We start from the raw sequence: 22,426 nt of genomic DNA on the forward strand, positions 1-22,426 counted from the left end.
ATGTAGACAAATCTTCTGCAAAGACCAATTGTTCTCAGATAAACTTTACCTAGACATATATTTCTTGATCTGCTATGTATAATTTGTCGGTAGGTTGTTGGAATAGTATGGTTCCCTCTGGTTTTTAAAACCTGCTAGGCATTATTTATCTCTCAGCATTGTCAACCCCTCCATCATGGTTTCCCCAATTAAGGTGCCCCTCAAAAATTTTATTTATTTTTATTTTATGTGTATGTGTGTATTGCCTGCATGTAGGTAAGTGCACCCGTGTCATGCAATGCCATGGAGAAGAGGCTGTCGGATCCCCTGGGATTGGAGTTACAGACAGTTGTTAGCTGCCATGATGGTGCTGGGATTCAAACATGGGTCTTCTGCAAGAACAACCAGTGTTCTTAACCACTGAGCCATCTCTCCAGCCCATTTCTTTTTAAAAAGTCTGTTTGGAAAACTTTTCTCCTGTTCTCCTAGGAACTTCCTTCACCCTTTCTCAATACATATGATTGGGAAAAATGCCATTTTCTTATATGACCTTGATCAGAGATGATTAGTCTAACTAAGGTGGGCATTAAATTCAAGCTATATCAGCTGACACTCCAGCCAACTGCTTCAGTGGGTGACTATTTGAACTATGCTGGACTTAGCATCCTGAAAAAAAAAAATAAAAAACAACAAAAACTAGCACCAGTGATTAGATTATAAGAAATCTAATCACATACTGTTTGAAGGCTCTATTTTCTAACACAAAGAAAAAGTTCAGTATGAAATAAGAATAGGAAGCAGGAGCACAGAAAGGGAAAGAAAAAAAAAATACAAGCAAAAGAATCCCTGGTACCATGGTCTTCACTTTTGGAATGTTAAAAAGAGTATAGAGAAATATAGTAAAGGAAATTACATAAATGTTAGTGGGGCAGAATGAAAAGTTATAGGAAAACACAAAGTGATTAAATAGCATTCAAAATGTACTTAGATATATTAGTCTATTCAAATGAAAACGATGCGGGCTGGAGAGATGGCTCAGGGCTTAAGAGTACTGGCTACTCTTGCAGAGAACCTGGGTTCAGTTCCCAGCGCCCACATGCTGGCTAACAACCATTTGTAACTCGAGTTCCAGGAGATCTTCTGGCCTCTTACATGGGTGCACTTACATGCAGGCAAAACACTCATACACATAAAAATAATTTAAAAAATTTTTAAGCTGGGCATGGTGGCTCATGCCTTTAATCCCAGCACTTGGGAGGCAGAGGCAGGCAGATCTCTGTGAGTTCAAGGCCAGCCTGGTCTACATAGTGAGTTGTGAGTTCCAGGACAGCTGGGGCTACAGGGAGATCCTGTCTCGAAAAGACCAGGAAAAAAAAAAAAAAAAAGATTAGAAGTGCACTTGTTTGCATTTGCATGCAAGTAACACACTCATACATAGAAAATAAAAACAAATAAAATATTAAAAAATGGCATAGTATCTTTTTTTGAGACAGGGTCTCCCTGTAGCCCCAGCTGTCCTGGAACTATGTAGACCAGGCTGGCCTCAAACTCACAGCTATCCACCTTCCTCTGCCTCCCAAATGCTGGGATTAAAGGCATGCGCCACCACATCTGGCCTGGCATAGTATCTTTTAAAATATTTTATTATTTTTATTTGATGTGTATGAGTGTTGCGCTGGATAGCTTTAGTGTCAACATGACACACCTGGGTTGAGAGAGCCTCAACTGGGGAATTGCTTCTATTGGACTGGCCTGTGGCCATGTCTGAGGGGCATCTTCTTGATGAGTGATGTGGGAGGACCCAGCCCACTGTGGGTGGTGCCACCCCTGGGCAGGTGGGCCTGTGTTGCATAAGAAAGCAGGCTGAGCAGGGGCCAGGGGAGCAAGCCAGTAAGCAGCATTCCTCCATGGCCTGTGCCCCAGTTCCTGCCTCCAGGTTCCCGCCCTGAGTTCCTACCTTGGGCTCCAGGATGAACTGTGATCCGGGATATGTAAGCAAAATAAACCCTTTCCTCCCTAAGTTGGTAGTGGTCAGAGTATTTTGTCACAGCAATGAAGAAACAAACCAGAATGAGTGTATTGCCTGCATGTGTGTAAGTGCAACAGTGCATGCAATGCCTTCAGAGGTCAGAAGAGGGCGATGGATCCCCTGGAACGGAAGTTATGAGTGGTTGTTAGCTCCACATGTGGCTGCTAAGAATCAAACGCAGGTCCTCTGCAAGAGCAGTCAGTGCTCTTAACTGTTGAGCCATCTCGCCAGCCCCCCACCCCCAATAACACAGTATCTTAAAAACGTTTAATTCCACTTGTTTTTCACAAATACTTCTTATATTTCAGTAATCCCAGGGGGAAGAGAAAAGTACATTAGAAACAGTATCTGAAACAAAGAAGCAAGTCTCAAGTGAAATAATACGCTAGAAGGACCCTCCATAGACACTGATTATGTAACTCTAGAAGACAATAGCTAAAAGACAAAAGTAAGTGTACACTGATGTGCTAGCTTTGGAAAAGAAATCTTGTCTGTTTTAACATTAAGTTTCCTACTTCTGCTTGTCAAATCTAATCATCTACAGGATGTCCACCAGCCAACACATTACTTGATGGGAAATAATGGGCCACAAAAGAAAGTTCTTTTAATAAAATGAAAAACTTATCAGTGTCTGTGTTCCCCAGGGGTCCTGGTTCCTCCAAGGGGCAGGGCCTGCTGTGGAGAATTGACTGCAGAGTTAGCTGCAGAATGACGGGCTTGTGGCGCCATCTTGGGACGGAAGTGGCCAGGAAACCGCGCAGCAGTGGGGCATACTCAAGAACAGAATGACCGCTGACCCCTGAGGCATGGGCGAAAGCTAGGCACTGGGTGTTCGTTTCTTTGTTAAGTCACTCCCCCCCATGATAATAATAAATGTATATAAAGATATGTTATATGGTTTGCCTGATAGTGCAAGAGACCCAGCGAGAACTCTGGTGACAAGTGTCCTATGAGGGGAGATTCTTAGAATCACCTCTGAACTTCATTAGATAACTAAACATAGCAGGTAGAAGAGAAAAATCCCAAGACATGTGATGACAAAAGCAATGAAAAGAACCTTAAATAGGCTGCTATCTAATCTTTTAGGGCACCCCTGAAGCTAGGCTTGGTGGCTTATGCCTGTAATCCCAGCACTTGGCAGGATGAGGCAGGAAGGCTGCTTTGAGTTCTAGGCGAGTCTGGGTTACAGTGATTTCCAGGCCAGTTGTAGAGCTTCAAGACAGGAAAAAACAAAATAAAACAAACAAAAACGAAACACAGCAAAGCTATGTTGGTCTAACAATCAATGATTACACCTTTTCTTCTCACTTTGAATAGTTTCAAGGGAACAGATGAAGTATAAGCTAGTATTATTAACATTAATAGATTTCTGGACAAGAAAGGATGTTTACATATCTCTATCATCTTCATAATTAACCAGATGTGAAAGTGCATACAGGTTGAATCATCAGATGTGAAAATTGCTTCAGCTAATGAACATTCTACCAGCTCAACACTGGCTGTCTGATTAGAGCTTAGGAAAATATTCCTGGACAATGGCTCACTGCCATTTTCATCATTAAAACTACTAAACTGGCTAACCCATTTCTCACTGGGCTACTGCAAAAGATTCCTAACTAGTTTCTAACCTCAGTCTTATACATCTAAGAAAACCTATTATCTATACAACTACCAGCCACCTACAACAGAAATGTGGCCATGACTTGTGCTGAAACTGTAATGGTTCCCCAGGAAACAAGATAAAATCTGAGCTCTGTAAGCATAGATTACAAGGGCCTTTGTGACCTGGACCCTGCCTATCTCTGTTTTATGCTACTCCCTATGTGCACCACACTCACCCATAATTCTCACCTGCCCTCTCTGCTTTCAGATCACAATGCCCTGCATTCAATTCCATGAGTGTGCTATGATCCCCATAGCTGGGCCACTAACACAGTTCTTTTTAGGCACAGAACACACTATAACTGTTGCTTCGCATACTTATCCTTCCTAAATACTCCAAATTTAAGATAGAAATTTTACACTAGCCTGGTGTCACTTTTCATAGCTCATAATTATATGCTATTAACATAGCTTCCCCAGCCCCTGGTGCTGAGAATTGAACCTAGGGTCTTACAACATGCTAGGCAAGGCTCTGCCACTGCCTTCCCAGCCTCAACATAGCTTACTGACAGGTGTCATGAGGGTAGACACCATCTGCTTTGCTTATCATTGTATTTCTGATGACTCAGTATGCAAACATCAATAGGCAAGCAAAAAGATCCATTCAGTCAAGTTGTCATGAAAGGAATACTTTCTTTTTAAAAATATTTTATTATTTTTATTTTATGTGTATGAGTGTATTGCCTGCATGTATGTGAGTGCACCTGTGTCGTGCAATGCCACGGAGGTCAGAAGAGGGCTTCAGATTCCCCTGGAACTGGAGTTAAAGGTGGTTCATAGCCGCCATGTGGGTGCTGGGAATTGAACCCGGATCCTCTGGAAGAGCAGTCAGTGCTCTTAACTAAAGGATGGTTTGTAGCCGCCATGTGGGTGCTGGGAATCGAACCCGGGTCCTCTGCAAAAGCAGTCAGTGCTCTTAACCACTGAGCCAACTCTCCAGCCCATAAAAAGAATACTTTCACAGGACTATGCCAAATGAAAAACCTCTCCCATCACAAAGAAAACAAGAGTGAGGAAATAACTAGCAGAATGGGAGAAATATTCACAAACTATTTGTCCAACAAGGGATCAATATGCACAGATTATAAGAAATTTGAGAGAAAAAAAAAGACAATCTGATTTTAAAAAAGGACAAATGATTTGAACAGACATTTCTTTTTTTAAGATTTCATTCTAATTGTGTGTGTGTGTGTGTGTGTGTGTGTGTGTGTGTGAGACGCGCGCGCAGGGACTAATGCTAATGAACCAAACTCAAGAGCAGCGTGTGTGTTTTATCGCTGAGCCATCTTGTCAACCCTGAACAGACATTTCTTAAAAACAAGATATATGCATGGCCAATAAGTATAAATGCTCAGTATCACTGATCACTGGGAAAATGCAAATCAAAAGCACAATGAGATATCTCACTCTAGTTAGAATGATTTATTTGTAATTATATTGGGGATAGGGTCTTGCTGTATAACTCAGACTGGCCTCAAACCTGTGAGTTTCCTGTTTCAGTCACCTGAGTGCTAAGATTACAGGCATGTGCCCAGCTATAATGATTTTTAAAAAAAATTTTCCTGTCTCAAAAAGACCAAAAAGGGGGGGGTATTTATTACTTTTTTTATGTGTATGAGTGTACTATGTGCATGTGTATAAATGTACCTGTGTCATACAATGCCCGAGGAGCTCAGAAGGTGGCACTGGATTCCCTGGAAATGGAGTTATCGACGGTTGTTAGCTGTCATATGGGTGCTGGGAAGAGAACCCAGGTCCTCTGCCAGAGCAGCCAGTGCTCTTAACTGCTGAGCCATCTCTCCAGTCCCAATTCTTAACAAAAATGAAGAAAATTAATGCTGGGGAGGAAAAGTGGGAACTTTGTTTTGTTTTTCGAGACAGGGGTTTACATGGGCTGGCCTAGAGCTAAGATCCCTGTTACATAGTCAAAGACCAGCTTAAACTCCTGAACCTCCTGCTTCTGCCTCCTGACTGCTGAGATTACAGGCATGTGCCACTATACCCAGTAAAAAGAAACTCTTATATACTGTTGGTGGAAATGTAAATTACAGTCATTATAGGAAACAGTATGGTGGTGCCTCAAAAAGTTAAAAAGGACACATTTAAAGCAAACAACAGAGTAGGTAACACACTTAGGCATAAAAGTTTTCTCTGATGGATATAATGGAAATATAAACATTAAGCACTTCATAAAACTGAAAAAAGAACTACCATATGCTCCAACAATTGTACTACTAAAGGGTAGTGCCGCCCCATTCATAAGAGCCAAGAAACAGAAAGGGTACATCAATAGATGGATGGGTAAAGGGGGAAAATAATATAAATAAATAAATAAATAAATATATATATACATATATTACACACATACATACACAATGCAGTATTAAACAACCATAAAAGGAATGAGGTCCTGCCACCTGTGGCAGCATGGCTGGGGCCTGAGGACACTCTGTCAAGTGAAATGACCCAGTACAGAAAGGCAATTACCATATGCTTTTTTTAAAAAAATGGTTTGTTGTTTTTATTTTATGTGTATTGCCTGCATGTGGGTAAGTGCACCCATGTTGTGCAATGCCCACGGAAGACAGAAGAGGCTGTTGGATCCCCTGGAACTGGAGTTATGGACACTTGTTAGCTGCCATGTGGGTGCTGGGATCCTAACCTGGGTCTTCTGCAAGAACATCCAGTGTTCTTAACCCCTGAGCCATCTCTCCAGCTCCATCACATAATTTTTTTAAAAAAGAAAAAAGCAGCTGGGTGTGGTGGTGCACACCTTTAATCCCAGCACTTGGGAGGCAGAGGCAGGCAGATTTTTGTGAGTTTGAGGCCAGCCTGGTCTACACAGGTGAGTTCCAGGTCAGCTGTGGCTACAGGGAGACCCTGCCTCAAAAAAAAAAAAACAAAAAAACAAAAAAAACTGGTCTTACAGGTGTACACAGCGGAATGGTAGTTACCAGAGACGGGAATTTTTTTGGAAGGGGATGAAGCTGGGTAAGAGGTACAATTTTTTTTTTGTCTTCTTGAGACAGGGTCTCCCTATAGCCCCAGCTGGCCTGATTTCATAGCGATCCACCTACCTTTGCCTCCCGAGTTTTGAGACTAAAGGCATGTGCTACCACACCCAGTTATAAAAAGGTATTTCTAAACTAGGCACCTTTAATCTCAGCACTTGGGAGGCAAAGGCAGGCAGATCTGAGTTTGAGCCCAGCCTGGTTTATATAATGAGTTCCAGGTAAGACAGGGCCACACAATGAGACCCATTTTAAAAAAAGGGGGGGTGGTTTCTAGGTTTTAATTTTTCCAGAACATCAATTAAAATCAGTAAGAGCTAAAAATATTTCTTTCTTTGAGGCTTATTGCACCTCTTTTTGTTTTGTCTGAGTGTATCAATGTGTACCATGTGCATTCAGGAGCCCATGGAGGTCAGAGTTCTTCGAATTGGAGTTACAGGTGATTGTGAGCTGCCATGTGGGTGTTGGGACCTGTGATGGTTTGAGAATGAGAATGTCCCCATAGGCTCCAAGTATTTGGACATTTTTGTCCCCAGATGGGGGTGCTGTTTTGGGAGGTTTTAGAAGACGTGGCTATGCTGGAGGAATCAGATCACTGGGGGCAGGCTTAGAGAGTTCTTAAGCCTTGCTGGATTTCAAGTTGCTCCCTTGCTTCCTGTGCCCACCTGAAGATGTGAGCACTCTGCTTTCTTGCCTGCTCCAGCCATCTCCAGCCATCATGCCTCTTCGACATGATATACTGTGACTCCCCTGGAACTGTAAACTCAAACTCTTCCTTCTATAAGTTGCTTTGGTCAGTGTTTCTAGCACAGCAACAAGAAAGTAACTACTACAGGAGCCAAACTTGGGTCCTCTGTAAGAGCAGTAAGTACTCTTAACCACTGAGCTATCTCTCCAACCCAATTTCTTAATTCTTTTTTTTTAAAAAAATATTATTTTTAGTTTATGTGTATGAGTGTATTGCCTGCATGTGTGTAAGTGCACCCATGTCTTGTAATGCCTGTGGAGGTCAAAAGAGGGTATTGGATCCCCTGGAACTGGAGTTATGGATGGTTGTTAGCCTCCATGTGGGTGCTGGGAATCAATTGCAGGTCTTTTCCAAGAGCAGCCAGTGCTCTTAACTGCTGAGCTCTTTCCAGCCCCTGATTTCTTAATTCTTCAGATCTTGCTATGTAGCCTAGGATTGCCTAAAACTTACTACCTGCCCCAACTGCCCAAGTGCCAAGATTATAGGTGTGAGCCCCCTCAGCCAGCTAAACACTATAAAAAATAAGTATGTAACCATTTCATGTCTGTTGTTTCAGATGATGTACTTGACCTTGTACTGTAGATACAGGTCTCTCCTCCCCCAAATCTATACATCCAACAAAGAAAAATCTATAAAGAATGTAGAAAAATGAAAAGCAATCAGGATAGAACCAAAGAGAGAAACTGCAGCTTGGGATACAAGTTGAGAAAAATGAGACCACAGAAATGTTACAAGCTGGTGAGGGAAGAAGCAAGGGAGGAAGGGATGGGAAGACCCAGAGGCAATGACCAGGACAAAGAATGGAAAGCAGTGGAAGCAGCCCAGCAAGTTGATTACTGTCTCATAGGAATATGCCCGTGCATATAGACACAGGGTTGACCTTCATTCCAGATTCCCAAGTCTTGGCTACAGTGTTAGAGATTTTAGCTTCTAGGTAAGAACATAAGTGTGGGAATCTGGGTTGGAATCACAGGTCAAGGGGAGGCAATGGTGATAATTTTGAAGCTGGGTATGGAATTTATTATACTGTGCTACTTATTTTGTATACACTTGAAGATTTCTGTATTTCTTCTGGGAGGGGGCAATGGAAATTTAACACAGGGCCCATGAATGCTAGGCCGGTGCTTTGCTGCTTATCTGCACCCTCAACCCAAAATTTTTTTGGCTTTGAGACAGACTCACAGATTCCAGGCTACCTTCAACTTAGTATGAAGATAAGGATGACCTTAAATCTGCTCCTTCTCCATCTACCTCCTAAGCGTTGGGATTGCAGGAGTACACCACCATGCCAGGCCACACATATTTTAAAAGGAAAAGCAGAACCTTGAATTAGTTGTAGCTTATATATGTAATTCTGAGAGGAAAGGTTTAATAAAGGAGGGTAAAACTAGAAGATTCTCAAAAGGATCAAAGAGACATACTCTTGCATTTATGTAAATGCATGCTCAATTTGCTTACAAACACTATCATTATTAAACGTCAAGTACTAGACTGTCCATACTTTCTCCAACTTGCTATGTAGCTAAGGATGACTTAAAACTTCTGATCCTTCTGTCCTGACCTCCTCATGCTATCTGGCTTTTTCCTTTTTTTTGAGACAAGGTAGCATATACTATCCAGGGTGGCCTCAACTTTGCTAAAGAGCTCAGAGTGGCCCTGGAATTCTTGATCCTTCTGCCATTATCTCCCAGTGTTAGGATTAGAGGCATGTGTTACCTTTTAAAAAAACTTAAAATTACAACTACCCTGTATATGTGTGTATATGCATGACATATGCTCATGCATATACATGTACCACTATATACATGTGGAAGTCAGAGGTCAACCTGTGGGAGCTGATTCTCAGTTTCTATCATGTGAGTCCCAGGGACTGAAACTCAGATTGTCAGGCTTGGCAGTAAGCACCTTTACTTACTAAGACATCTCGTCGAGTCCCCTTTTTTCCTTCCCTTCTCCTCCCACCTTTTTTTTTTTTTTTTTTTTTTAGTTTTTTTGAGACAGGGTCTGCCTGTACCCACAGTTGGCCTAGATTAGCTATGGAGACCAGGCTGGACTCATGCACCACCATGTCCAGCTTTTTTTTTTTTTTAAAGTAAGGAAGGATTTATTCTGGTTCACGGTTTCAGGAAATATCAGTCCACTATGACAGGGAAGGCATGGCAGTGGGAACTTGTGACACAGCTTCTTTTAAGTACATTTTTATCCTCAAGTTAAATACCTACCTAGTCACTTCTGTTAATTATATATGATATATGAGTATTATATTTAAATGTGTATGAATGCTTTGCATGCATGTAAGTGCACCACATCCGTGCATTGCCCCTGGAGGCCAAAAGAGAGGGATGGATCCTCTGGAACGGGAGTTAAGGTTAGGTGTTAGCTGCTGGTGGTTGCTGGGTACTGAACAGGAGTCATCTGGAAGAAGAGTAATTGCTATTAACCATGGGGCCATCTCTCCATGGTAATTATGGTTTAAGAATATATATTCATTGATGTGAGGGTGATCTGGCTGTGACATCTGTCACTTCATTGATCTCCAAGGTTGACTACACTGATCTGGCTGGCTAGGCAGGTGTCCCCCCCCCCCAATTCTCCATGTGCACCCCTCCCAAAGTTGCACACTTGGTTGAAAAGAATGACTTTCCTTGATAGAGGAGAGCTGGTCTCTGGCTTGGTAATGAATATACATTAGTAGCTGCACTCCCCTGCTAGAACCTCCAAACAAGCTCTCAATATATATTCACTAAGCTCTTCTACTCCTATGAAATCTTCTGTGTGTATGTGGGGGGGGGGGGCAACAATGATGATTAGTGCTAGGGATCAACCCAGGGCCTCATGATGCAAATTATTTACCTATGAGCTACTTCCCTAAATCCTTACATGATTTCCTGTCTCTACACCTTGTTTCTCTCCCTCCCCTCCCTCCCTCCCTCCCTCCCTCCCAAATCTTTCCTCCCTTTCTCCTATTCTTTCAATTATTTTTAAACAAACTGGGTTTCCCTGTAGCACCAATTGGCCTGGAACTTCTTTGTAGACCAGGCTGGCCTCAATCTCACATAGATCCACCTGCCTCTGCCTCTTGAGTACTGGAATTAAAGTCCTGTATCACCATGCCCAGCTCTGCCTTGGTTTTTTGAGACAAGGTTTTACAATGTAACCCAGATTGTATAAATAATAAAATGAATAGGTGTGCAACTGTCTATTGACTATTTCCTGTCTGAAAATATAAATTCTGTAAGAATTATGGATTCTTATTTGTAATTTCTTCAAATGCTAACTAAAGCTTAGTGAGTCAATATTATGCTATATAATCTCCAACATGTATTGTTATGCACAAAGCACCCTTCTTTCATTTCAGCTTACCTTTACATGTAGACCTAGGAGATATTATCTTTATCTCTGTTCACATCTATTATCATTTGTCAGAGATGCACAATACCATGTTTAATGTGATTAATTAACTGAACCCCTCATCCCTCTTCCTTGTTCTAAAATCCTTTAGTGCCAGTAACCTGTTATCCAATCCTAAAACCTAAAAGTTTCTTCCTTAAATTCAAATGCAACGAATCAAGTATGGTGGTACATGCCTATAATCCCAACACCCAGAAGGAAAGCAGTGAGTCTGAGGCCAGTCTGGGCTATTCAACAAGCACCAGTCCAGCTAGGGCTACATAGAGAGATTCTGTCAAACCAAAACAAAACAAAACAGCACCAAAACCAATTTAGTACTACACATACTCATAATCCTCACATTTGAGAGACTGAGGCAGGAAGAGGCAAGAGGGTTGTTGTAAGTATGGGGCCAGCCTGAGCTAGAAAGTAAGTACTAGTACCAAGACTATACAAAAAGACCTTGTTTCAAAGAAAAAAAAAAAAAAAACTGCAAGAAAAACTGTCAAGGAAAAACAAATAAAAAAGCACCCCCAACAACAAAAAACTAATTTAGTGACTTTAACTTATAAACTATTTATAGCCTTTATCCTGCTTTGTATGACAAAGTCAGTGGCTCTTAAATGGGGATGAGTGTGCTCTCTAAGATATCTGGGAGGAACTAACGGAAGGAGTGAGGGGTAGAGATATGATCAAAATACATTGTAGGAAATTCTCAAATATAAAAAAATAGTCAGGCATCGTGGTACATATCTTTGATTCTAGTACCTGGGAGGCAGAGGGAGGCACATCTCTGTTGAGTTCAAAGCTAGCCTGGTCTACATAGTGAGTTCCAGGCCAGGCGGGGCAGCAGGGAGACCCTGTCTCAAAAAGACAAATATAAATAAATAAATAAATAAATAAATAAATAAATAAAGTGCTATAGACATTTAGTGGATACAAGCTAGGAATGCTGTGCATTATAGAATGCACAGAGACAGACTGCTGCAATCATGAATTACATCAAGAGCTACAAGGCTGAGAAATCACAGCTCAGGCCTTTGCTAACTATTGGGGTGGCTTCAGATCCTTCTGACAACAACATATGACAAAGATGTATTACTATGGGGGCTGGCTCAGCAGTTAAGACATTGGCTGCTCTTGCAGAGGACCCAGGTTCATTTTCCAGTACCCACATAGCAGCTGTAAGTCAAATTCACTGCTGGGAGGTGCACATGTGGCATCCAATCCCCTCCTCCCACGGTCCTTGGGACAGCCGGAGGAAAAAATTCTCCAAACCCCAGTTTGAAGAATCTTAAGTTTATTGGACTTGCTAACTGAGCTTGGGGTGCGGGTTTACTTACAGACAAGTGGGCACCTCCCCCATTTATGGCTGTGTTAGAAAGTCCACACCCAGCCATAAATCATGTGGTTGCGGACAGCCTTACAAAATGGTGAGAGACCAGCCTTGCAGTTTTCCCAGCTTTTATACCTTCAGCTCCTCCCCTGCAAGTGGCTATGATCAACCAATTGGCTGAAAGAGGGAAGGGGCGTGGCTTCTTTGCAGAGCGTGGGAAGGAGGCGGGTCCATGGCTTGTCATCACAGAGTCACAGCAACTAACAACTGTCCTTAACTCCACTTCCAGGGGATCTCTGTTGGCATCGCACACATGGGTGCACTTACATACATTCAGGAAAAAAAGACACATAAGAATAAATTTGTAAATTGGGCGTGGTGGTGCACGCTTTTAATCCCAGCACTCGGGAGGCAGAGGCAGGAGATCTTTGCGAGTTCCAGGACTGCTAGTGCTACAGGGAAACCCCATCTCAATTAAAAAAAAAAAAATTTACTATTACTAAAAAATTCATTTAAAAAAATTCTTAATTTGGGGGGCTGGAGAGACGGCTCAGTGGTTAAAAGCATTGGCTGCTCTTGCAGAGGACCTAGGTTCAGTTCCCAGCACCCGCATGGTGGCTGACAACCATCTGAAATTCCAATTCTTCACACGTGGTGCACATACACACATGTAGGCAAACACTCATACACATAAAATAAAAATAAATTTCTTTAAAGAAAAATAAAATTTAAAAATTAAAAAAAATTTTTGCTGGGTGTGGTGGCACCCACCTTTAATCCCAGCACTTGGGAAGCAGAGGCAGGCGGATCTTTGTGAGTTCAAGGCCAGCCTGGTCTGCATAGTGAGTTTCAGGACAGCAGGGGCTACAGGGAGATCCTGTCTCAAAAAAAGACAAAAAATATATATATTTTTTTTATTTTATGTGTATGTGTGTATTGCCGGCACGTAGTAAGTGCACTTGTGTCGTGCAATGTCCGCGGAGGTCGGAAGAGGGCATCGGATCCCCTGGGATTGGAGTTATAGACCACTGCCATGTGGGTGCTGTGATTCAAACAAACTACTAGTATCATGATCCAAATGAATCTCTCTCTGTTTTTTTTTTTTGGTCTTTTTTTGAGACAAAGTTTCCCTGAGCCCCAGCTGGCCTGGAACTCTCTATGTAGACTAGGATGGCCTTGAACTCACAGTGAGTTCCTGCTTCTGCCTCTGGAGTGCTGGGATTAAAGGCATGCTCCACCACACCTGTCTGAAGCTTTTTTTCTTTATAGAGTACCCAGTCCTAGATATTTTGTTAAAGCCACAGAATAGACTAGGGCTATCACAAACCTCACCAACATCAGGAAGCCATAAAAAAGACCTCAGAAAATGAAGATGAGTACAGAAATCCAATGTCTGTAACAAACAGGCTGAAGAATTTTATAGTTTTATTCTTTTCTATCACAGTCTTGCTAGACATAGCTGCACGTGCCGATAATCCCAGCACGCAGGAGACTGAGACAGAAAGATGACCAGCCTGGGGTACACAGTAAGACTATGAAAGATGAATCAATCACGAGTTAGTCCTGTTTGTTTTGTTTTAGAGACAAACAGGTTATACCTCCTAGGCTGGCTTTGAACTCCTGGGTTCAAGTAATCGTCTTGCCTCAGTCTCCCAAGCACTATAAGGGGTATGCCACCACGCCCACAAGAATAAGTCTTTATAGTGCCTATTAGCAGCAACAATTGTTCTCTTTTTTTCTTTTTAAATCTTTTTTTCTCATATTTTGTTTATTATTTTTATTTTATGTGTATGCGTGTATTGCCTGCTTGTAAGTAAGTGCACCCGTGTTGTGCAATGCCTGTGGAGGACAGAAGAGGCTGTCAGATCCCCTGGAACTGGAGTTACGGACAGTTGTTAGCTGCCATGTGGGTGCTGGGATTCGAACCCAGGTCTTCTGCAAGAACAACCAGTGTTCTTAACCACTGAGCCATCTCTCCAGCCCAACAGTGTTTTTTTAGATCTGTTATTCACTGTTCTTACAATGAAAGGCATCAACAAGATGGGGAACATAAAATAAACCAAAGCCGAGACTCTTGAAATTATAATAGCTGTTTACCTTTTTCTGTGCCTGAGAATATGGAGATGATCTTGTTCCTGGGCTTTTTTTCCTCTGGAACAGACGGCAAAGGTTTTAAACTGTGATTGGCTGATAAAGGATCTTTTCCTCCAGTGCTGAAAATAGTACTGCTCATTCGCACAGGAGGCGCTGGAGGCTTGTCTTCTAGTTCTCCGTTATCAGACATGATTCAGAATTATGAAGTAGCCTGAAATGTATAGGCAAAACATGCAATTAATAACAAGGTTAAAAACAGCAAGGACAAGCACCAACAGCAATAACTACCCCTACCACAACTCTAAATTAGAAAAAGTTATACAGTAGTGACATTAGAAAAGTTTGGAAAAAAATCAAATAGGTAAGAGATTTCTCTCAATAAAGGCAATCTTCACTAAATTGTTAGCCATAGAAATGTTTAAAAACCATGCTTTTACTAACACATCACAATCAATTCACCTAATGAAATGATTCTGAGACCATCTCAAAGGAAATACAGATGTATTTGTTTTAAAAATATATTTATTAGCCAGGCGTGGTGGCGTACGCTGTTAATCCCAGCACTTGGGAGGCAGAGGCAGGTAGATCTCTGTCAGTTTGAGGCCAGCCTGGTCTACATAGTGAGTTCCAGGGCAGCTGGGGCTACAGGTAGACTCTGTCTCACAAAAGACAAAATATATATGTATGTATGTATATATATATGTACTTTTTAAAAATTTTATGTATATGAGTGTATTGCCTGCATGTATGTAAGTGTGTCCATGTTGTGCAATGTCTGTGGATGTCAGAAGATGGTGTTGGATCCCCTGGAATTGGAGTTATAGACCGCTGCCATGTGGGTGCTGTGATTCAAACATGAGTCCTCTCTAAGAGCGGCCAGTGCTCTTAATGGCTGAGCCATCTCTCCAACCCCATTCATTTTAAAGCAAGGTCATGTTATGTAGACCAATCAGGTCCTGATCTTGTAGGAATCCTCCTGCCTCAGCCTCCCAAGTTCTAGTATTACAGACATGGACTACCATGCTGCTTAACATATAAGCCATTCCAGAGTTGCAGGGATGGTTCAACATAAGCAATCAATAGGCTCACATAAATGGACTCAAGGACAGAAATCACCTGATCATCTCAAAAGACTCAGAAAATGCTTTTGACAAAATCTAACATATTTCAGCATAATAAAATTATATACAGAAACCTGTAACATTATACTAAGTGGAGAAACAAGCTCAAAGCACTTCTAAAATCAAGGATAAGAGTGTTCACCTTTTTCACTCTTATTCAATACAGTGCATGAAGTTTTAGCTAGAGTGAGGCAGGAGAAGGAAACAGAATGGATACAGTAGGAAGGAACTCAAGTTATCCTTATTCGTAGTGGTATGATTCCATATAAGAGACTCCAACTCTAAGAAAACTCTTAGAGCTGATAAACATAAAGTGGCAGGATATAAAATAAGCATTTTAAAAATTAACAGCTGCCAGTGTGTGGTGGCACATACCTGTAGTCCCAGCACTTGGGAGGCAGAGGCAGGCGGAGCTCTGTGGGTTCAAGGCCAGCCTGGTCTACACAGTAAGTTCCAGGACAGCTAGGGCTACAGGGAAACTCTGTTTCAAAAAAAAAAAAAAAAAATCAACAGCTTTCCCATATAATAAGAAAGATGCTAAGAAAGAAATCAGGGAAACAATCCCACTCACAAACAAATCAAAACAAAAACTTGGAATAAACCTAATCAAGGAAATAAAAGAGCTCCAAAAATAAAAACATGAAGAAAAATTAAAACATTGAAAAAAATTGAAGACACTAGAAGATAGATCTCCCATGCTTTTGGATTAGTATAATTAATAATATAAAAATAGCCATCTAGGCTGGGCATGGTGGCGGACGCCTGTAGTCCCAGCACTTGGGAGGCAGAAGCAGATGGATCTCTGTCAGTTTGAGGCCAGCCTGGTCTACGTAGTGAGTTCCAGGACAGCTGGGGCTACAGGGAGATCCTGTCTCAAAAAAACAAAAAAAAGCCATCTTACCAAAAGCAATGTACAAATTCAATGCAATCCCCATCAAAATTTCAATGTCAATTTACACAGAAATAGGAAAACCAATCTTAAAATTCATATGGAAACCAAAAAGTACCAGGTAGCCAAAGCAAAAGCAATAACCCTAGAGATATCATCACATTTGATTTCAAGTTAAACTATAGAGGCATGGTAATAAAAATAATATGATGGGTTTGAGAGATGGCTCAGTGGCTAAGAGCACTGGCTGTTCGTGCAGAGGACCTGGGTTTGAATCCCAGCACCCATGGCAGCTAACAACCATCTGTAACTCCAGTTCCCAATGATCTGACATATTCTTCTGATCTCTGTGGGCACTGCACAACATGGGTGCACTTATGTACATGCAAGCAATACACTAATACACAAAATAAAAATAAAATAGCCTCTTCAACAAATGATGATAGGACAACTGAATATCCACATATAGAAAAATTAGATCGTTTTCTCTCACCCAACACAAAACAACTGCAATGACTTAAAGACCTTAATGTAATTTTTAAACTACTAGAGGAAAAATTGGGGAAAATACTTGAAGATTGTTCTGAATAGAGCTCCAGCCATTCAAGAAATAAAGTCAACAACTGACAAAAGTTTCTGTACAGCAAAAGAAATAGTTAATCAAGTGAAGTGACAGTCTACAGAAAAAGAGAAAATATTTACTACCTAAACATCTTACAGAGAATTAATATCAAGTAGGTGTGTTCGAACTTTTCATATTGCAACATAATGTCAACTACAAAGTAGTTTACAATCAAGACAAACAACTGAGGTAGCAAAAAACATCTCATAAAAGGAAGTTTATGACTTTCTTTTGGTTTACATTCATAGCATAGCTATCTATGTGGCCCATGGGCATGCCTGACAGAATATACAAAGACCTAAAATAGCTAAACAAGAAATCAAAGAACCCAACCAATAAATGGGAGATAATGAACTAAACAAATGAAATACAGGGCAACAAGATGGCTCAGTGAGAAATGCTTGCACAAACGCCTGACATTGATCCCTGGACCCTCCAAAGTGTCAGGAAGAGAATCAAATCCCAAAAGTTGTCCCCAGATACTGAACTCACACGTGTCCCCCTCCCATGATAAGGCACAAAAGAAATAAACATAAAAAACTTCAACTTCATTAAACCATCAGACAAATGCAAATAAAACTAGGCAGAGATTCATGAATCTACCATTCAGAATGGTAGTCACTAAGAAAACAAGCAAAGATATGGACAAAAGGGGGAGGGAGCCTTATGCACTGTAGGTGGGAATGTAGACTACACCAGCCACAATGGAAGCAAGTGTGGAGGTCAAAAAGTGAAAATAGCAACAGCTAAGAGATGGAAGCAACCTAAGTGTCCCTCAATTGATGAGTGGATAATGAAAATGTGGTACATTTACACAACGGTGTTCTACTAGTGGTAAAGAAAGAAACAATTATGAAATTTGCAGGTAAATGGATGGAACTACAAAGTGAAACAACACAGACTCAGAAAAACAAAAGACTTATGCTCTCCCTCATTTGTGGATCCTAGCACCAAATCCTTATATTTCAGTATATATTCTGATGTAACTGCAGGAACCCGGAAAATGGAAGGGGAACAGGGAGGTAAAGGGATCGAAAGAACCCAAGAGAAAAAACAGCAGGAGACAGGTGTTACTTAGGGAGAAATGTGTGAAATGGGGGTAGTTAAATGGGAGGGGGAGAAGGAGCTATACAAGGAACTATGGGGATAAAGGGGAAGAAGGAGCTGGGGGGGGGACAATAGCAGACAGGTATTATTAAGGGAGAAATGGAGACACTTTAAATGGGGGAGGGCAAGGAGGGAAGATTAGACAGGGAGAAAGAGAAGAGAAAAATAATGTGTGGCTAGTACAAAAAAAAAAAAAAAAACCCAAAGGGAATTGGCTTAGTCCAAAAACCTACTGGAAAATTACACATACCATATCTTTACATGAGTCCATGTGTATAGCTGAAGGCTACATAACAGTGCCAGACAGGAGAAACCTCCCTTTGAGTTGTCAGCAAGGACAGCCCAAGAGACTCCCCAAATTACACAGGCTATTGCCACAGCCTTTGATTGCCTTCCAGAACTTAAAGGCAAGACCTTATTGCTGAAGACAGGACATAGGATTTGGAGCAATGAAGCTGGAACTGACCTGGAAGCCCCCTTTCCTGAAGGCTGGCTCTTGTAGCTTTGGAAAGCATTACACAAGCTGGTAAGGGAGAACATTAATTGTTGGTCCAACTCCAGCTTCAAGAGCTAAAAACCACATCAATGACTGGCACAGCAAACAACAGTGGTGCAGTAGTGGCACTTTTATCTTGGGGGTGATCAACAGCTACCTAAATGGACTTAAAGCCTACTTAATGGAGGAAACTCATGTGCGGTACTGTAAACATAGCCAAATACACATAGTTGGAGAGGTCATAGATCTTAGAGAAAATGCCAAGGCTGTCATATCCCTAGACAAATATAATTTCTTACTATGTGCAAAATATGGATTCTTAAATCCATAGATAAGTATCCTAGTTACCACCCATCAAAGAAGCTTCTTTTTCAACAGAGATAGAGTTCTACTACTGGTCACACACAGAGATTGACTGTGGACTGCCCAAGCCTAAGTGGCACACCTACGATGCAACCTCTACACCTAAGGTTCATGGAACATAGAACAAGGGAGGAAGAGAACACTAATGCACCTTTCAATTCTCATCAATAAAGCTCTCAAGAGGGCCAGGAAATCCATCCACCCAAGGCTCAGGGACCATTGCAGAAGACAGGACAGAAAGTTTTTAAGAGCCCGGAAGGGAGTTGCATGACTATATGCAAATAGCATCCTACAGGCTCCTGGGATCCTTCTCATATGAACCTACAACAATGGTGTCAGTATGCTAAAGACTCCTGAAAACTCAAGCAGACAAAACCCAGCACACAACGGTGGAAATAGACAGCAGGCCCCAATCTTAGTCAAAGAATTATTGGCAGCTGATTACTGCTGGGTGAGGAAGAGTGATCTTCTTTCTTTTCTTTTTAATATTTATTATTTTTATTTTATTTTATTTTTCGTCTTTTTGAAGCAGGGACTCCCTGTAGCCCCAGCTGCCCTGGAACTCACTATGTAGACCAGGCTGGCCTTGTACTTACAGAGATCCGCCTGCCTCTGCCTCCCAAGTGCTGGGACTACAGGCGTGCACCACCACGCCTGGCTATTATTTTTATTTTATGTGTAGGAATGTATTGCCTGCACATAGGTAAGTGCACCTGCATCATGCAATGCTGGCAGAAGACAGATGAGGCCATCAGATCCCCTGGAACTGGAGTTATGGACAGTTGTTAACTGCCATATGGGTGCTGGGATTTGAACTCAGGTCTTCTGCAAGAACAACCAGTGTTCTTAACCACTGAGCCATCTCTCCAGCCTCAGAGCTGATCTTCTTAAAAGGAGGGACTCTAGATAGGCTGACTAGACCTCAGTGGATGAACTTGCACTAAGGGACATCTGGGAAAACTAATTTGACATGATAGGCCTTAATACAAATGACAAAATGAATGTATGAATTCCAGTGTGTGTGTGTGGAAGCTATGGGAGAGGGCCAATGGGGAAGAGGGTATAAAGATGATTAAGATTATGGAACCAACCTAGGTGTGCATCAACAGAGGAATAAAAAAGTATCACATACATACACAGTACCCATAAAGCTACTTTTCAGCCATAAAGTAGTCATTTGCAGGAAAATAGATGCAACTGGAGATAATCATATCAAGTGAAGTTTGTTTAATAAAGGTAAATACTGCATGTTTTCTCTTCATTTATGCATCCAAGGTATAGATTAAGTTACTTGAAAGAAGTAATGCTATATGAGAAGACAAAGGGGACTAATGGGGGTGGTTGTGAAGGAAAAACGATGTAGAGGAGTATGGGAGCAAAGTGCTCAAATACAATATACTCACTCTTGCACTAAAGCTCAAATAATATGCTATGAATTCAAGATTCAATGTCTGGAAAATCTGACACATGGAACTTGACTGACCTGAATACAATGATAAAAATAAATTATGAGCATGGCTGAGAATCAGAGTGTGGCTGTAACTCAGAGACTTCATCTGTCACCTTGTAATGCCCTACCCAATCAGGTAACCTCTCCCACCTAGCTAATTTGGTGAAAACTTCAATCTTATTTACATACACCTGTGGGTATGTATTGCCATTTTATTATTTTAAAAGTCCTATGCATAGAGCTGGATGGCAATGGCAGGAGGATCTCTGGGATCTCTATAGAGAATTCCAGGCCAGCTGTGGCTAGAGGGAGATCCTATGTTAAAAAGATTAAAAACAAAAAAATCTTATGTATACATTTGTGAGTGCATGCCATGTGTGTGCAGGTACCAAGCAGGCCAGGAGAATGCTAGATTCCCTAGTTATAAGAAGTTATGAGCCACCTGACATGGGTGCTGGGAACTGAACTTGGATCTCTTGGAAGAGCAGGAAGCACTCAATCATTAAGCCAACTCTCCACTCCTTTGTCTTTGTTTTTAATCTTTTGTGTATATGTTTATGTGTAAATGTGTGGGTGCAGGCACACATGTGGAGGTCACAGGACAACCTTAGGAATCAGTCCATGCTTTCTACCTTGTTTTTTTGAGATAGATTCTCTTGTTCATTGCTGAGAGCTAGTTTGGGGCACTTCTGCCTCTGCCTTTCATCTTGTCATAGGACCACTAGGATTACAGATGTGTGCAACTGTGCCTGACTATACATGGGTCCTGGGGATCTGATCTAAGGTCTTGACACTTGATCATCAAATACTTTAAAAGTCACTGAAGTACCTCCTCAGTCCTCTTTTCATCTTTAAATTTTAAAAATTACATATTATTTATTTTGTATGCATGTGGTATGTCAGGGGGGGTGAAGGTTAAAGAACCTCTAGGAGTTGATACTCTCCTTCCACCATGTGGGCCCTGGGGATTGAACTCAGATCATCAGGACTTTACTCACTGAACCACCTTGCCAGTCCTATTTTGTCTTTTTTTGGGGGGGGGGGTTTTTTTTGAGAAAGGGTCTCCCTGTAGCCCCAGCTGGCCTGGAACTCACTATGTAGACCAGGCTGGCCTTGAACTCACAGAGGTCCACCTGCCTCTGCCTCCCAAGTGCTGGGATTAAAGGCGTGCACCACCACACCCAGCCTATTTTGTCTTTTTAAAATAGTAGATTACACACATTTAATATCAGCAGTAAGGGGAAGAAGAACCTTAAATTACTCACATGAGTTCTGATATAAAAGTTTATGTTAGCAGGGCTGGAAAGATGGCTCAGCAGTTAAGAGCACTGACTGTTCTTGCAGAGAACTTGGGGTTCAGTTCCCAGCACCAATGGGGCAGCTAACAACTGTCCATTACTCCAGTTCTAGGAGATCCAATGCCCTCTTCTAGCCTCTGATGGTACTGCATGCACAGGTGCAATAACACACATGCAGACATAGCACTTACATACATAAAATAAAAACAGATTAATAAAAAAATTATATTAGAAAACAACTCCCCCAGTAAATAAGGTTTTGAATGGTAACTGGATCTTGATCTTTTCTAAACAAACCTTTACTTATATACAATGAAAAAGAAGGCCAACTGCAACTACACAAAATTTTTTTTAATTTTTATTTTATGTGTATGAATGTACTGCCTGCATGTATGTAAGCGTACCATGTCACGCAATACCCACAAAGATCAGAAGAGGGTGTCGGATTCCCTACAACTGGAGCTACAGATGGTTGTTAGCCACCACATGGGTGCTGGGAATAGAACCCAGGTCCTCTGCAAGAGCAGCCAGCGCTCTTAACCGCCGAGCCATCTCTCCAGCCCTACTTTTGTTTTGTTTTGTTTTGTTTTGTTTTTGAAACAGGTCTCCCTGTAGTCTGTAGCCACAGGTGGCCTGGAACTTACTATGTAGACCAGGGCAGCCTCAGTCTGCCTCCTGAGTGCTGGGATTAAAGGTGAGTACCCCCAAGCCTGGCCACTATATGAAATTTTAAATAACTGTTATTTCTTCAAGTTTAGTTTAAATTCTATTACCTGAAGAAAAGTAAATACCATGTGAGAACTGAGGAATGCAGAGATTATATTTATTATT

At 41.5% G+C, this 22,426-nt stretch overlaps 1 protein-coding gene across 1 annotated transcript in view; it reads right to left on the reverse strand.

The window, feature by feature from the left end:
* The window catches only part of Pak2 (p21 (RAC1) activated kinase 2), a 93,968-nt gene that overhangs the window by 42,109 nt on the left and 29,433 nt on the right, over window positions 1-22,426 (reverse strand). Inside the window, exon 2 of the mRNA XM_008838514.3 lies at window positions 14,253-14,460. Coding sequence (XP_008836736.1) covers window positions 14,253-14,439 — 187 coding nt within the window. The 5' untranslated portion in view covers window positions 14,440-14,460. The remainder of the gene's footprint in view (window positions 1-14,252; window positions 14,461-22,426) is intronic.

Source organism: Nannospalax galili, unplaced genomic scaffold (assembly GCF_000622305.1).
Source record: "Nannospalax galili isolate Female #2095 unplaced genomic scaffold, S.galili_v1.0 scaffold598, whole genome shotgun sequence".
Classification (NCBI taxonomy): domain Eukaryota; kingdom Metazoa; phylum Chordata; class Mammalia; order Rodentia; family Spalacidae; genus Nannospalax; species Nannospalax galili.